The following is a 14,679-nucleotide window of genomic DNA, read 5'->3' as shown; positions in this document are numbered from 1 at the left end:
GAGGCAATGACATCTCAGGCAATTCAACTGCTGATCACATTGTCACGCAACACAATTTAGGGGTATGATTGAGGAACACGTATTTTCACTGGCCTGAAAATCGTTTCTTCATCAAGGCAAACTTCATGAAAAAAGTAGCAATGCGATGAAGATCCAAAGTGACCAGCCTATTGAGAATTCCAAAGCAAGGAATGAATCTGTTAATTTACGTTTTCAAGGAATTCCGTTTAATTTAATAATGTGTACTCAGTTTATTCCGAAGCTCGAGTGAAATATTTAATCATAAAGTAAGAACATAAATAACGTCTTACTAATATACACCGATTCTGGAATATACCATATCTCAAACTTTTTTGTGAATGGAAATTTTGCATATGAAAATACTACAGCAAAGCAAGTAAGTGTTTACTACTGGTAGTGATACTGTAAAGTTTAACGCGACGTTCCTTGTTTAATTTAATTATAGTTGTTGTCTATGTTTTAAAGATATCCCTTTCACGTTTCACAAATTTTGTATTCCCATTGCTTGAGTGGCTATCTGTACTCCTTATAACAAAAGTATTAGCTGTATTGCATAAGATCCATGTCAAAAAGGATCCATCGGAGCTATAGTCAAGTTCGCTACCGTGTGAAATAGTTTGCGTGACTCTTGATAAAGTACTAGTGCTGTTGAAAAAACAAACAGATTGGTGTATTGATAAGCTGAGTTGTAAAAACTTGTTTGCACTTCTTTACCTTACAAGATTTAATGGAAATGTATAAAATGAAAAAATATTCGGAACAGTAGCAATTGCGCAATAATTAACAATTGAATAATTAAGTCAGATATGCGTCAAAGTGACCTCACGGAAAATTCTCTCAACGGAACAGTTTCTACGGGCCACCTGCAATTTTTTCCAGGCAAGTAGAATAAACAACCCGCTTTTATTTGGATATATTTATTTACTTGACTGTAATATAACAGACAGCATTTGACAAGTTCAAAGTTTGCTAATATTAGCCTTATCACTTTAGGTCCGTAAATGGTTCAGCTTCCGAGGGTTGACTATTTTGTAAAAAACAACATTTTTAAACAAACGTTAGCCCCGAGTAAAGTTTAAGAGATTCCCCACAAACTGTGTAAAGGGTATGTTAAGACAACGTTTGGTACGTCCATACGAGTATGTTAAACATGTGCCAAATTTCAAGCCTCATGGCTGCCGCTGAAGACCCTGTGGCCGAATTTTTAAGTTTTGTAAATTTCGAAGAAAAGAAAAGGAAATCGAACCTTTTGATGTCATTTCCGAAAATAGTTAGCCAAATGGGTTCTTTTGGTCAAATAAGAAAAAATTCGTTATTTCGCTTCTGTCGGCCGATTCTCGAAATTTTCGGATTTACGCTCTTAAGAGCAGCTTCGTCTAAATATCAACTAGACTTGGAAATAGCGAAAAAATCGAATTTCTTCAAACTCGCCCAGAATAAAGCCCTACGGGTACTAGTTACAAAAATATTGTTTTAAGCTCGATAAATCAAAAATTATTTTTTTTCCGCAATTTTTTCGTTTCGATGCCCCAAATCGGCCAAAATCCATCGAAAATGAGCGGCATATTCAGAGGCTCGTAAACTCAAAAGTAAAAATCTTCATTACAATCTGATTACACGTCGTATTTGTACTTCCTTTCTTGTCTATTTAGAGCTAAATAGATCGTGATTTGATTGGAACAAAAATATTTGATGAATTTTCTAAATTAACGACCCAAGACAGCTTTACAAGAGGTCTACATTTAGCCTATTTTCAAATGCTAAAAAGGCGTTCTGGTACACGGCTTTTCCCAAAACGCCTAGTTTGGTCTGAAAGAGCATTGTTTCTTCTTCAAATCAGTGAAATAAAATTTTTGGGTAAATAAAATCGCGAGCGCTGAGATAGCGAACTAAATGCAGCACTTCTTCCTGAAAACGTGACCTTTGACCCAAGTGTAACGAAACCGATTACTGCAAGAAAACCCGGAAGAAAAGCAAACGCTTCGTTATTTTGAAACAATTTCTAGGGATATCTCTCCGAAACCATGATTGCAAGAAACTATTTCCAGATATGAAATCTTACAGGGTGAAGGAAGGAGCTAAAGGGTGCATTTTGACACAATAACTTTGTTTGCTGAGAATTGAATTGAAGTCAATTCCAGTGAAATTTGCAAACTTGAAGTATGTTAGCCGATACTTACCTGAATATTTATATTTATAGAAGAGTCGTCTTCTTGGATTAACCTTCAAAAGAAGCTGGACCCAGATCTGGAAACCTCTAAAAGAAGAAATGTTTAATGTTCCGTGACCTGCCCGCTGCTATAAATTCCATGCAGATGCCAACCGCATGTTTGTCGTAAAACCAACTGAACTCCACTGACAGTTTCCATGTGCAACCCCAAAATAGACAATCCCCAAAAATGTAAAGTGAAATTGGCTGTCTTCAAGAACAATTAGAAGCTAGAGTCAAGTTCCATTACGTTTTAAAAGTGCTTGATTTTACTTTGTTCACTCAGTAGTTACTGTCACTTTCGAATACTGTGTAGTATCGGTCACGCCAAAACACTGCAGACCGTGCAGACTGAGTAAGTTTCCCATACAAAGTCTCGTACGCGTTTGTCTTTTGAATCAAGAGTCAAATATTGCGCTTGTGCAGCCTTTGCATAAATGACAAACTTTCAGATATATTTAACACTATTTTGTAACTAGACCCAAAAAAAGGAGTCACAATGAAAAGCCCAAACAAGTGTCTGCAGTCTGCACGGTCTGCACTGTTTTGACGTGACCGATTCGCGGTATTCGAACGTGATAGTAGTGAACAAAGTCGACGCACACAAATAAAATCAAGCACTTTTAAAACGTAATGGAACTTGACTCTAGCTTCTAACTGTTCATGAAGACAGCCAATTTCACTTTACATTTTTGGGGATTGTTTATTTTGGGGTTGCACATGGAAACTGTCAGTGGAGTTCAGTTGGTTTTACGACAAACATGCAGTTGGCATCTGCATGGAATTTATAGCAGCGGGCAGGTCACGGAACATTAAACATTTCTTCTTGTAGAGGTTTCCAAATCTGGGTCCAGCTTCTTTTGAAGGTTAATCCAAGAAGACGACTCTTCTATAAATATAAATATTCAGGTAAGTATCGGCTAACATACTTCAAGTTTGCAAATTTCACTGGAATTGACTTCAATTCAATTCTCAGCAAACAAAGTTATTGTGTCAAAATGCGCCCTTTAGCTCCTTTTTTGACCCTGTAAGATTTCATATCTGGAAATAGTTTCTTGCAATCATGGTTTCGGAGAGATATCCCTAGAAATTGTTTCAAAATAACGAAGCGTTTGCTTTTCTTCCGGGTTTTCTTGCAGTAATCGGTTTCGTTACACTTGGGTCAAAGGTCACGTTTTCAGGAAGAAGTGCTGCATTTAGTTCGCTATCTCAGCGCTCGCGATTTTATTTACCCAAAAATTTTATTTCACTGATTTGAAGAAGAAACAATGCTCTTTCAGACCAAACTAGGCGTTTTGGGAAAAGCCGTGTACCAGAACGCCTTTTTAGCATTTGAAAATAGGCTAAATGTAGACCTCTTGTAAAGCTGTCTTGGGTCGTTAATTTAGAAAATTCATCAAATATTTTTGTTCCAATCAAATCACGATCTATTTAGCTCTAAATAGACAAGAAAGGAAGTACAAATACGACGTGTAATCAGATTGTAATGAAGATTTTTACTTTTGAGTTTACGAGCCTCTGAATATGCCGCTCATTTTCGATGGATTTTGGCCGATTTGGGGCATCGAAACGAAAAAATTGCGGAAAAAAAATAATTTTTGATTTATCGAGCTTAAAACAATATTTTTGTAACTAGTACCCGTAGGGCTTCATTCTGGGCGAGTTTGAAGAAATTCGATTTTTTCGCTATTTCCAAGTCTAGTTGATATTTAGACGAAGCTGCTCTTAATACCTTACTTGAAAACAACAAATCGACGGGGTCACCCGGTTTAAATTCCTCGAGCTTCAAACAATTCATACCGAAAACTTGGTAAGTTTGGCTTTGGTCTTTGATCAGCGCAGGTAGTGGGCAGAGAAAATCAGAGTTCAGAGTGCTTTTGCAACTCTTTTGAGAACGGGAGCGAAGGTTAAAAAGCTTATAAAATGAAAGATTTTCCGTGACCAATGACCCCGGGTAAAGACACGAAAGTCCCAGATGTGAAAGACTTGACAGAAGCTGACTGATGCTTGCGTGTAAGCAGAGCATCGTCAAGCATTTTCGCACGATCTCCTTTCGCCGGCCCTTTCGCCGCCATGTGTTTCTTGCATCCAGTGGGCTCAGTTTCGATCATCGGTTTATCGTAAAAGTTGATGCTCGCACTCGAAAAACCAGTTTGACGACTGTAAACCGGAATGGCTAGCCCGAGATTTGGGGCTACGGCGACTTCAAAGGCTAAAGCAGATTTGTGCAGAGCCTCTTTTTCCGTCTCCTGTCCGCTCAAAAAAGCGATAAAAGAGGCTCTGCTCGCAGGGTGGCCCAACTTAACCTAGATATAAAATATCGTCTATTTGATGCTGTCGTTTTATATGTTTACTGTGCGTTAAAAATGCCTCTCAGTAGTTATAAAAATGAAGTACTAATGTATCCTTGTCCTTGTTAGGGGAATAGCCTTATTGCTCACAAGGGTGAAGTTAACGTTGGATTTCGCTCCGAAGCTCACTTCTCAAGTAACGGATAGAATAGTAAGTTTAAGTATCGCTTTTCTGACCATAAATATTAAGTTTCAATACTGTAAGTATGAAGTAATAATTGTAATGTTCAGTATACACAAGTCATGCTTTAGAAAGCAATCCTTGGTGACTTTTAGTTTCATACGCGCTGAATTTGCCGATTTCCGTGTTAATTTTGTCTGTGAACAGGAGGTTTTACGCCTATCTTTGTCTGTTACTAAGACCCGGGATCAAGACTTCCAGTTTTGCGTGTTTCTGTGTATCCGTGACTTTCCGTTTTGTGAGCTTACCTTCGCGGATCGGCGGAAAATTCCAATTTTGCTTGTTTCTGCTTTTTGTGAATTTTGAGGCATGTTTGTCTTACTTGGCCCGTGGCTTTCAATTTCTAAGGGGTTTACCTTTATCTGCATATTTCAATTTTGTACCACTGTCTTTCCTTTATGATTAAATTTTGGCAGTGTGTTTCTATATCTGCATGGAGTTAGAGGCAAAATCAGAATTGTTAAAGAAATACGTCTCTTGAATGAGCTTATGATGGTTTGTATGTTGTCTCATAGACAAACAAAGTCCAGTGTAAACAGACGCTGTCGTTGCTTTTGTATTCTTGAAACCGAGAGAACAGGAAGTGGTGAGTGTTTGCAGTATTATTTGTTGTTGTTCAAACAAGAATGACCTTATATATGGAAGTCGCTAATCGTGTTTCTAACAGCAAAATATGAAAGTACTATTTCACTTCCCTGTTAGACTTTGTCTTTCTGAAGAGGGCAGAGGAAACTTATACCCGATTATTTAGTGCTTAATTATGCGCATGTCTGGATAGACATATTGTTGAGAACGTCTTCAATTGATTAAATTAATTATTGTATATTAAGAACACTACAGACGAAATAACCTGCTTGTGTTGTAATCAACTGTAAAACCGAGAATAATTTGGATCTCGAGTTCATGAATTTCTAGACCTTAACATTGTCCGTTCAAAAAAAAAGCTTTATCTATAATATGTAGCGATGATTTCTGTCATGAATTAGCTCGATAGATAACAGAAGCAGACATTTTTTAGTATATGAGTGTTTTAGTAAAGCAAACATGTTCCTATTACAATCATAACAACAATAGTTGACAAATGGATAACTGGACTTGTTTCCAAGTTTGTGTACACTTTTATTCTCTGTTATATTCTGACAGAAGTAATTGACATGAACAACGTAGACGAAGTCATACAAGTTATCTCAATCGGCCTCATTATCGCTGATTTCCTTCTCAACACCAATCGATTCCTAAAAGCCATCGGATTATGCAAGGAATGCTTGTTCATTCTCAAAGACACAGCAGGTTTAAAACACAAGAAAATAAGCAAATCATTCTACACAAGGATATATTTTACTATGTGCAAGGCTTGTAGTATTTTCAACGATAACACAAACGCCATAAGATATGCAGAAAAAATTCTCCAAATTCACCGTGACAGTGGAGAAAGACTTGAAGAATGTGAGCTAAGTATAGATCTTGCAGGAATTTATCTCCATCAGGGTAAATACGCCCAAGCAAAACAAATCTATGAAAAAGCGCTCCTAATCAGTAGAGAAATCGGTCACAGAAAAGCAGAAGCGTGCTGTTACGGAAGCTTTGGAACCATCTATACATCAGTTGGCGAATATGAGAAGGCTAGAGAACATCTCGAGAAATCACTTGCGATCAACAAAGAAATTGGAGACAGAAATGGAGAAGCTACCTGTTACGGAAGCCTTGGAACCGTCTATACATCAGTTAGCGAACATGAGAAGGCTAAAAAACATCTTGAGAAATCACTTGCGATCAAGAAAGAAATTGGGGACAGAAGTGGAGAAGCTAAGTCTTACGCAAATCTTGGAAATGTGTATCTATCAATTGGCGAATATGAGAAGGCTAGAGAACATTTCGAGAAATCACTTGCGATCAACAAAGAAATTGGAGACAGAAATGGAGAAGCTACCTGTTACGGAAGCCTTGGAACCGTCTATACATCAGTTAGCGAACATGAGAAGGCTAAAGAACATCTTGAGAAATCATTTGCCATCACGAAAGAAATTGGGGACAGAAGTGGAGAAGCTAAGTCTTACGCAAATCTTGGAAATGTGTATCTATCAATTGGCGAATATGCGAAGGCTAGAGAACATTTCGAGAAATCACTTGCGATCAACAAAGAAATTGGAGACAGAAATGGAGAAGCTACCTGTTACGGAAGCCTTGGAACCGTCTATACATCAGTTAGCGAACATGAGAAGGCTAAAGAACATCTTGAGAAATCATTTGCCATCACGAAAGAAATTGGGGACAGAAGTGGAGAAGCTAAGTCTTACGCAAATCTTGGAAATGTGTATCTATCAATTGGCGAATATGAGAAGGCTAGAGAACATTTCGAGAAATCACTTGCGATCAACAAAGAAATTGGAGACAGAAATGGAGAAGCTACCTGTTACGGAAGCCTTGGAACCGTCTATACATCAGTTAGCGAACATGAGAAGGCTAAAGAACATCTTGAGAAATCACTTGCGATCAAGAAAGAAATTGGGGACAGAAGTGGAGAAGCTAGGTCTTACGCAAATCTTGGAAATGTGTATCTATCAATTGGCGAATATGCGAAGGCTAGAGAACATTTCGAGAAATCACTTGCGATCAACAAAGAAATTGGAGACAGAAATGGAGAAGCTACCTGTTACGGAAGCCTTGGAACCGTCTATACATCAGTTAGCGAACATGAGAAGGCTAAAGAACATCTTGAGAAATCATTTGCCATCACGAAAGAAATTGGGGACAGAAGTGGAGAAGCTAAGTCTTACGCAAATCTTGGAAATGTGTATCTATCAATTGGCGAATATGAGAAGGCTAGAGAACATTTCGAGAAATCACTTGCGATCAACAAAGAAATTGGAGACAGAAATGGAGAAGCTACCTGTTACGGAAGCCTTGGAACCGTCTATACATCAGTTAGCGAACATGAGAAGGCTAAAGAACATCTTGAGAAATCACTTGCGATCAAGAAAGAAATTGGGGACAGAAGTGGAGAAGCTAGGTCTTACGCAAATCTTGGAAATGTGTATCTATCAATTGGCGAATATGCGAAGGCTAGAGAACATTTCGAGAAATCACTTGCGATCAACAAAGAAATTGGAGACAGAAATGGAGAAGCTACCTGTTACGGAAGCCTTGGAACCGTCTATACATCAGTTAGCGAACATGAGAAGGCTAAAGAACATCTTGAGAAATCATTTGCGATCACGAAAGAAATTGGGGACAGCAGTGGAGAAGCTAAGTCTTACGCAAATCTTGGAAATGTGTATCTATCAATTGGCGAATATGAGAAGGCTAGAGAACATTTCGAGAAATCACTTGCGATCCAAAAAGAAATTAGGGACAGAAGTGAAGAAGGTGTGTCTTACGCAAATCTTGGAAATGTGTATCTATCAGTTGGCGAATATGAGAAAGCTACAGAACATCTCGAGAAGTCACTTGCCATCCAGAAAAAGATTGGAGACAGACATAGAGAAGCTGCCTGTTACTCGAGCCTTGGAACTTTCTATCTATCAGTTGCCGAATATAAGAAGGCTAGAGAACATCTCGAGAAATCACTTGCGATCCAGAAACAAACTGGGCACAGAAGTGGAGAAGCTGTGTCTTACGCAAATCTTGGAAATGTGTATCTATCAGTTGGCGAATATGAGAAAGCTACAGAACATCTCGAGAAGTCACTTGCCATCCAGAAAGAGATTGGAAACAGAGATAGAGAAGCTGCCTGTTACGCGAACCTTGGAACTGTCTATCTATCAGTTGCCGAATATAAGAAGGCTAGAGAACATCTCGAGAAATCACTTGCGATCCAGAAACAAACTGGGCACAGAAGTGGAGAAGCTGTGTCTTACGCAAATCTTGGAAATGTGTATCTATCAGTTGGCGAATATGAGAAGGCTAGAGAGCATCTCAAGAAATCACTTGCGATCCAGAAAGAAATTAGGGGCAGAAGTGAAGAAGGTGTGTCTTACGCAAATCTTGGAAATGTGTATCTATCAGTTGGCGAATATGAGAAAGCTACAGAACATCTCGAGAAGTCACTTGCCATCCAGAAAGAGATTGGAAACAGAGATAGAGAAGCTGCCTGTTACGCGAACCTTGGAACTGTCTATCTATCAGTTGCCGAATATAAGAAGGCTAGAGAACATCTCGAGAAATCACTTGCGATCCAGAAACAAACTGGGCACAGAAGTGGAGAAGCTGTGTCTTACGCAAATCTTGGAAATGTGTATCTATCAGTTGGCGAATATGAGGAGGCTAGAGAGCATCTCAAGAAATCACTTGCGATCCAGAAAGAAATTGGGGGCAGAAGTGGAGAAGCTAAGTCTTACGCAAGTCTTGGAATCGTCTATCTATCAGTTGGCGAATATGAGAAGGCTAGAGAACATCTCGAGAAGTCACTTGCCATCCAGAAAGAGATTGGAGACAGAAATGGAGAAGCTGCCCGTTACGCGAACCTTGGAACTGTCTATCTATCAGTTGCCGAATATGAGAAGGCTAGAGAACATCTCGAGAAATCACTTGCGATCCAGAAAGAAATTTCGGACAGAAGTGGAGAAGCTGTGTCTTACACAAATTTTGGAAATGTGTATCTATCAGTTGGCGACTATCAGAAGGCTAGAGAACATCTCGAAAAATCACTTGCGATCCAGAAAGAAATTGGGGTCAGAAGTGGAGAAGCTAAGTCTTACGCAAATCTTGGAAATGTGTATCTATTAGTAGGCGAATATGAGAAGGCTAGAGAACATCTCGAGAAATCACTTGCGATCCTCAAAGATATTGAAGACTGCAGTGGAGTAGCTGCCTGTTGCGGAAGCCTCGGAACCGTCTATAGATCAGTTGGCGAATATGAGAAGGCTACAGAATATCTCGAAAAGTCACTTGCCATCCAGAAAGAAATTGGGGACAGAAGTGGAGAAGCTAAGTCTTGTGCAAATCTTGGAAATGTGTATCTATCAGTTGGCGAATATGAGAAAGCTACAGAACATTTCGAGAAGTCACTTGCCATCCAGAAAAAGATTGGAGACAGAAATGGAGAAGCTGCCTGTTACGCGAACCTTGGAACTGTCTATCTATCAGTTGCCGAATATAAGAAGGCTAGAGAACATCTCGAGAAATCACTTGCGATCCAGAAACAAACTGGGGACAGAAGTGGAGAAGCTAAGTCTCGCGCAAATCTTGGAAATGTGTATCTATCAGTTGGCGAATATGAGAAGGCTAGAGAACATCTCGAGAAATCACTTGCGATCCTTAAAGATATTGAAGACTGCAATGGAGAAGCTGCTTGTTACGGAAGCCTTGGAACCGTCTTTACATCAGTTGGTGAATATGAAAAGGCTACAGAATATCTCGAGAAGTCACTTGCCATCCAGAAAGAAATTGGGGACAGAAGTGGAGAAGCTAAGTCTTACGCATATCTTGGAAATGTGTACCTAGCAGTTGGCGAATATGAGAAGGCTAAACAACATCTCGAGAAATCACTTGCGATCCAGAAACAAATTGGGGACAGAAGTGGAGAAGCTAGGTGTTACGCAAATCTTGGAAATGTGTATCGATCAGTTGGCGAATATGAGAAGGCTAGAGAACATCTCGAGAAATCACTAGCGATCCAGAAAGAAATTGGGGACAGAAGTGGAGAAGCTAAGTCTTACACAAATCTTGGAAGTGTGTATCGATCAGTTGGCGAATATGAGAAGGCTAAAGAACATCTCGAGAAATCACTTGCGATCCTCAAAGATATTGAAGACTGCAGTGGAGTAGCTGCCTGTTACGGAAGCCTCGGAACCGTCTATAGATCAGTTGGCGAATATGAGAAGGCTACAGAATATCTCGAAAAGTCACTTGCCATCCAGAAAGAAATTGGGGACAGAAGTGGAGAAGCTAAGTCTTGTGCAAATCTTGGAAATGTGTATCTATCAGTTGGCGAATATGAGAAAGCTACAGAACATTTCGAGAAGTCACTTGCCATCCAGAAAGAGATTGGAGACAGAAATGGAGAAGCTGCCTGTTACGCGAACCTTGGAACTGTCTATCTATCAGTTGCCGAATATAAGAAGGCTAGAGAACATCTCGAGAAATCACTTGCGATCCAGAAACAAACTGGGGACAGAAGTGGAGAAGCTAAGTCTTGCGCAAATCTTGGAAATGTGTATCTATCAGTTGGCGAATATGAGAAGGCTAGAGAACATCTCGAGAAATCACTTGCGATCCTTAAAGATATTGAAGACTGCAATGGAGAAGCTGCTTGTTACGGAAGCCTTGGAACCGTCTATACATCAGTTGGTGAATATGAAAAGGCTACAGAATATCTCGAGAAGTCACTTGCCATCCAGAAAGAAATTGGGGACAGAAGTGGAGAAGCTAAGTCTTACGCATATCTTGGAAATGTGTATCTAGCAGTTGGCGAATATGAGAAGGCTAAACAACATCTCGAGAAATCACTTGCGATCCAGAAACAAATTGGGGACAGAAGTGGAGAAGCTAGGTGTTACGCAAATCTTGGAAATGTGTATCGATCAGTTGGCGAATATGAGAAGGCTAGAGAGCATCTCGAGAAATCACTAGCGATCCAGAAAGAAATTGGAGACAGAAATGGAGAAGCTGCGTCTTACACAATTCTTGGAAATGTGTATACATTAATTGGCGAATATGAGAAGGCTTCATACTACGATGAAAAATCATTGGCCATCAGCAAAAATATCGGTGACAGACAAAAAATAGCTCTATCTTACCTAAGGATGGGAGATAAACTTCAGTCGCTTGGAAAGTACCACAGCGCTAATGAATGTAATAAGAAAGCTATTGTTATCTTTACAGACATTGGAGACAGAAAAGGGGTCGCCCAATTTTACCTCAACCAAGGCGACCTGGAGTTGGCTGTAGATAACTTAATCAAGGCAAAAGAATATTATGAAAGCAGTCTTGCAAGAAGCAAAGAAATTGGAAACAGGGAAACAGAAGTACATGGTTATGTCTCGCTTGGAAAGTGGTTTTTCAGGCAGTCTGATTATGATAGAGCGGAAGAGTATATCAAGGACGCACTTGCATTAAGTGAGAAGATTGGAGACATTGCGATTCAGTTCCTTTCGCTCGAAATGATGGCACGCATTAGAATGAAAGAAGGAAAGATTCAGGAAGCGATCTCGTATTTCCTTTCTGGTATTGAAAAATGCGAGGAAATGCGCGGCTCTCTCCGCGACAACGATCAATTTAAGATTTCCTTCTCTGACCACAATATTCGTTCCTACAGAGATCTCAGTGCGTTGCTCTGTGAAACCGGGAATCCTACTGAAGCTCTGTATGTTTCAGAGCTATCGAGGGCCAGGGCTTTGGCAGATTTAATGTCAGCTCAGTACTCTCAGTACCCTGTGGAGAATCAAATCTCAGCTGATCCTCGCACATGGGATGGTCTTGAAAGCACCGTGGCCAACATATGCAATCGTACCTGTCTGTACGTCTCATATCATTCTGACAGTATATATTTGTGGATTCTCAAAGCAGGTGGAGTCACACATTTTCAGGAGATTGAAGTAAATGATTTAATTGCTGGCGAAGGATTAAGTCAACAAGTGGAAGACTTTTTTGATTTCAGAAGTTTTGGCGTTTTACCAGACGAGATTTGCGAAGACCGATCTTTACACGTTTTGCAGCCAGAATCCAACTCATGCGAGAAAGATAGCCATGAAAGTTGGCGAATTGGAAACGAAAGTAAAGACAACGAAGGACCCAAAATGAACCTTCCTATCTGTTACAAACTTATTATCGCTCCAGTGGTGAGCTTTCTTGAGGGCCCTGAAATCATCATTGTTCCTGATCGCGCTTTATACCAAATTCCATTTGCTGCCTTAACTGATAAAAGCGGAAAGTACTTATCCGAGACTTTCAGGATTCGTGTTGTTCCTTCTTTAACAACTCTCAAGCTCATCAATGAAAGTCCAGCAGACTATCACCGTCAGACTGGTGCTTTGATAGTGGGAAATCCTGATGTTGGTGAAGTGCATTTCGAAGGAAAACTCACGATCATTTCGCGACTGCAATGTGCAGAAAACGAAGCGAGGATGGTAGCAGAAAAGCTGGGTGTCGAGCCTTTGTTAGGACAGCAAGCAACTAAGCAGGCAGTACTTCAAGCGATGAATTCAGTAGCCCTGATTCATTTAGCCGCACACGGCGATGCTGAGAGAGGAGAAATTGCCCTTGCACCATCGTTTCGTCATCCTAACGGGATACCTCAAGAAGGACTCTACTTATTGACTATGTCTGACATTTCTAAAGTCCAACTGCGAGCTAAACTGGTAGTCCTTAGCTGTTGCCATAGTGCCCGTGGAAAGACAAAAGCCGAAGGAGCTGTTGGAATTGCCCGAGCATTCTTAGGATCTGGCGCACGCTCAGTGTTGGTGGCACTGTGGGCCCTGGATGACAAATCAACAGAGCAGTTAATGACTCATTTCTACGATCACCTATTGGCTGGGGAAAGTGCTGGTGAATCTCTACACGAGGCCATGAAGTGGATGAGAAGAAAGGGCTATGGTATGAATCAGTGGGCACCTTTTATACTAATTGGAGATGACGTGACATTTGATTTTGGAAAGAAAGGTAAGATTCAATGAAAGCACGTGCCTTTATTTTTCTAGCAATGGGCTATTAAGTCATAATTTTCCATACATGTTAACGATCAATGTATTCTCAGACAGTTTTAATAGGGCTAGGTTTCCATATGTAACTATTTCCTAACATTTGTCGTTTGATCTTGTGCGACTGATGTATTTTATTTTACAACTGATAACTAGTTCTGACGGTCATGTGAGTGTAGACCATTAAATTAAGTAACGTGTAATGTAACGCAATTTTTGAAAGAAAACAAAAAGTGAAGCGTGTTTTGAGCAAGAGCAGCAGACGACAACTTTCCATATTTTCCATGGGAGCCTCAAGTTACCGTGATGTTTTATGACGGAAAAATTCATGGCTTTAACTCATTTACTTGGGCGAGAAAACGACAACAGGGTTTCTTGTTTTATACAGAGATGAAAGATAGCATCGAGCCAATCAGAGGGCGCACAGAATCTAATGTGTTAAACGTAACTCAGTTTTGTAATCAGGCAGCCGCTTTTGTAAGAAAATGCTTAACTGAGACCAGGAGCCATAATCGGAGACGGAGACCGTAAGCGCCCGCCATTTCTAGTATTGGGGCTGTCCCTATGATATGAGACAATTTTTCTTTTTTTAGAACAAATTGCGCCATCCCGTGCGGCACACGTGCGTACATGCTGAGAGGAATTTTGCGGATGTAACGCGGGGAAATGGCGCCGAAAATTCCCGAAATGTTTGATGCTTTTTGCCCACAACTCAATACGTTCATGTCTGTTGGAATTTTACTTCAGTATTTTCGTCATAAGCTGCTCCAGTTTGAGTGAAGTAAGACAGTGTCGAATTTTGTTATGTGCCGCTTTAAGATATATCACTGACCAAATTGTGTTCCGCAGCTTCTATTACAACAGCTCCACATTACTCCTCTCCAAGTTTCGAGATTAAGAGATTAAGAGTGCCTGTCCATAAAAATGGGAAATAACTCGGCAAGGGTCGAAAATTCGATTTCGCTTATATTTTCATGGTAGATAGGCTAGAGCATGACAAAAACTACTGGATAGTTTTTTTGGCAAAATATCCTTTTAATTCAAAGAAATATGCAAATTACCAAATTCCGTTAAATTCGTCATTTGACGCACCTTTTTATTCAACAAGTTTGAGAGCCTCGCACGCAAAACCATATCACTCTTCCGTCTTTAAAACACTCAAATATTTTTGTGCAATGTTTAAATGTTTACTGGATTGATTTTAGGGAATGTTGCGTTGTCTCTTTGGGTGCAAAATAATTAAATTTCGAAGACATGTATTTCATTCACTTAAAAGTACTT

General features: G+C 39.9%; 1 protein-coding gene across 2 annotated transcripts in view; it reads left to right on the top strand.

The window, feature by feature from the left end:
- Positions 1–14,679, top strand: part of LOC149114407 (uncharacterized) — a 35,151-nt gene that overhangs the window by 13,245 nt on the left and 7,227 nt on the right. Inside the window, exons 4-6 of one of the 2 annotated variants that reach the window (XM_089286872.1) lie at positions 4,651–4,732; positions 5,278–5,348; positions 5,906–13,360. In XM_089286872.1, the coding sequence (XP_089142998.1) occupies positions 5,917–13,360 (7,444 nt within the window). In that variant the 5' untranslated portion in view covers positions 4,651–4,732; positions 5,278–5,348; positions 5,906–5,916. Of the gene's footprint in view, positions 1–4,650; positions 4,733–4,943; positions 5,349–5,905; positions 13,361–14,679 lie in introns of those variants that run through there. The other variant, XM_089286871.1, reaches the window with a different exon arrangement.

Source organism: Orbicella faveolata, unplaced genomic scaffold, assembly GCF_042242905.1.
Source record: "Orbicella faveolata isolate gen_17 unplaced genomic scaffold, um_ofav_v1 contig_14, whole genome shotgun sequence".
NCBI lineage: Eukaryota > Metazoa > Cnidaria > Anthozoa > Scleractinia > Merulinidae > Orbicella > Orbicella faveolata.
Note: the sequence above shows the minus strand (reverse complement) of the source record. Positions and strands in the feature narration are given on the sequence as shown.